A 579-nucleotide genomic window follows, 5' to 3' on the forward strand; every position below is an offset into this window, starting at 1 on the left:
AGCTTTGGTTTACATTTCTCATTGCGAGAGGAACAGTGGCAGGAGGATTGGGCGTTCATCCTCTCTCTTGCAAGCCAGGTAAGAAAACTGCTGTATTAGATGGCTGTTAGGAAGGATATTTAATCTGGAACAAGGAATTTCAAGCACTTGGTGTTCTTAGAAAGAAGACTTTTCATGTATAAAGGGAAACGTTCCTCTGAAGTCGGCAATCTCAAAGCGTTACTGGGCAGACTCTTCTGTCTGTTAAGTTCACTTAAAATTCTCATTTTCTGAGCTTACCATTAAGCAGTCGAGTGCAGAAAAGTGTGGCTCTTTGTGTCAGAGCGAATTCCATAGGATAAACTCATACACAATTACCTATTTAATGTCCTTCCTCTGCAGCACTTACAGATCTGTAGGTATGTTCTAGGAGGGAAGTTTACAGCTTAACTTCACCAGACTATTTCAGAACTCCTCTCCAAAATGGGATTTACATTCCTATAAGCTTCCAACTACAGGAATATTTTTAGCTCCTCTTTTAAAGTATAAACAAAATCTTGGTGCTGTTTTCTTGTGATTTGTTTTGGGTCTGCTCTTTCC

At 39.7% G+C, this 579-nt stretch overlaps 1 protein-coding gene across 1 annotated transcript in view; it reads left to right on the top strand.

Moving 5' to 3' along the window:
- The window catches only part of ZRANB1 (zinc finger, RAN-binding domain containing 1), a 28,029-nt gene that overhangs the window by 20,224 nt on the left and 7,226 nt on the right, over nucleotides 1-579 (top strand). Inside the window, exon 7 of the mRNA XM_010193450.1 lies at nucleotides 1-78. This exon is cut by the window's left edge and continues 40 nt beyond it. Within this exon, the coding sequence (XP_010191752.1) occupies nucleotides 1-78 (78 nt within the window). The remainder of the gene's footprint in view (nucleotides 79-579) is intronic.

Source organism: Mesitornis unicolor, unplaced genomic scaffold, assembly GCF_000695765.1.
Source record: "Mesitornis unicolor isolate BGI_N332 unplaced genomic scaffold, ASM69576v1 scaffold14601, whole genome shotgun sequence".
In the NCBI taxonomy this organism is placed as follows: domain Eukaryota; kingdom Metazoa; phylum Chordata; class Aves; order Mesitornithiformes; family Mesitornithidae; genus Mesitornis; species Mesitornis unicolor.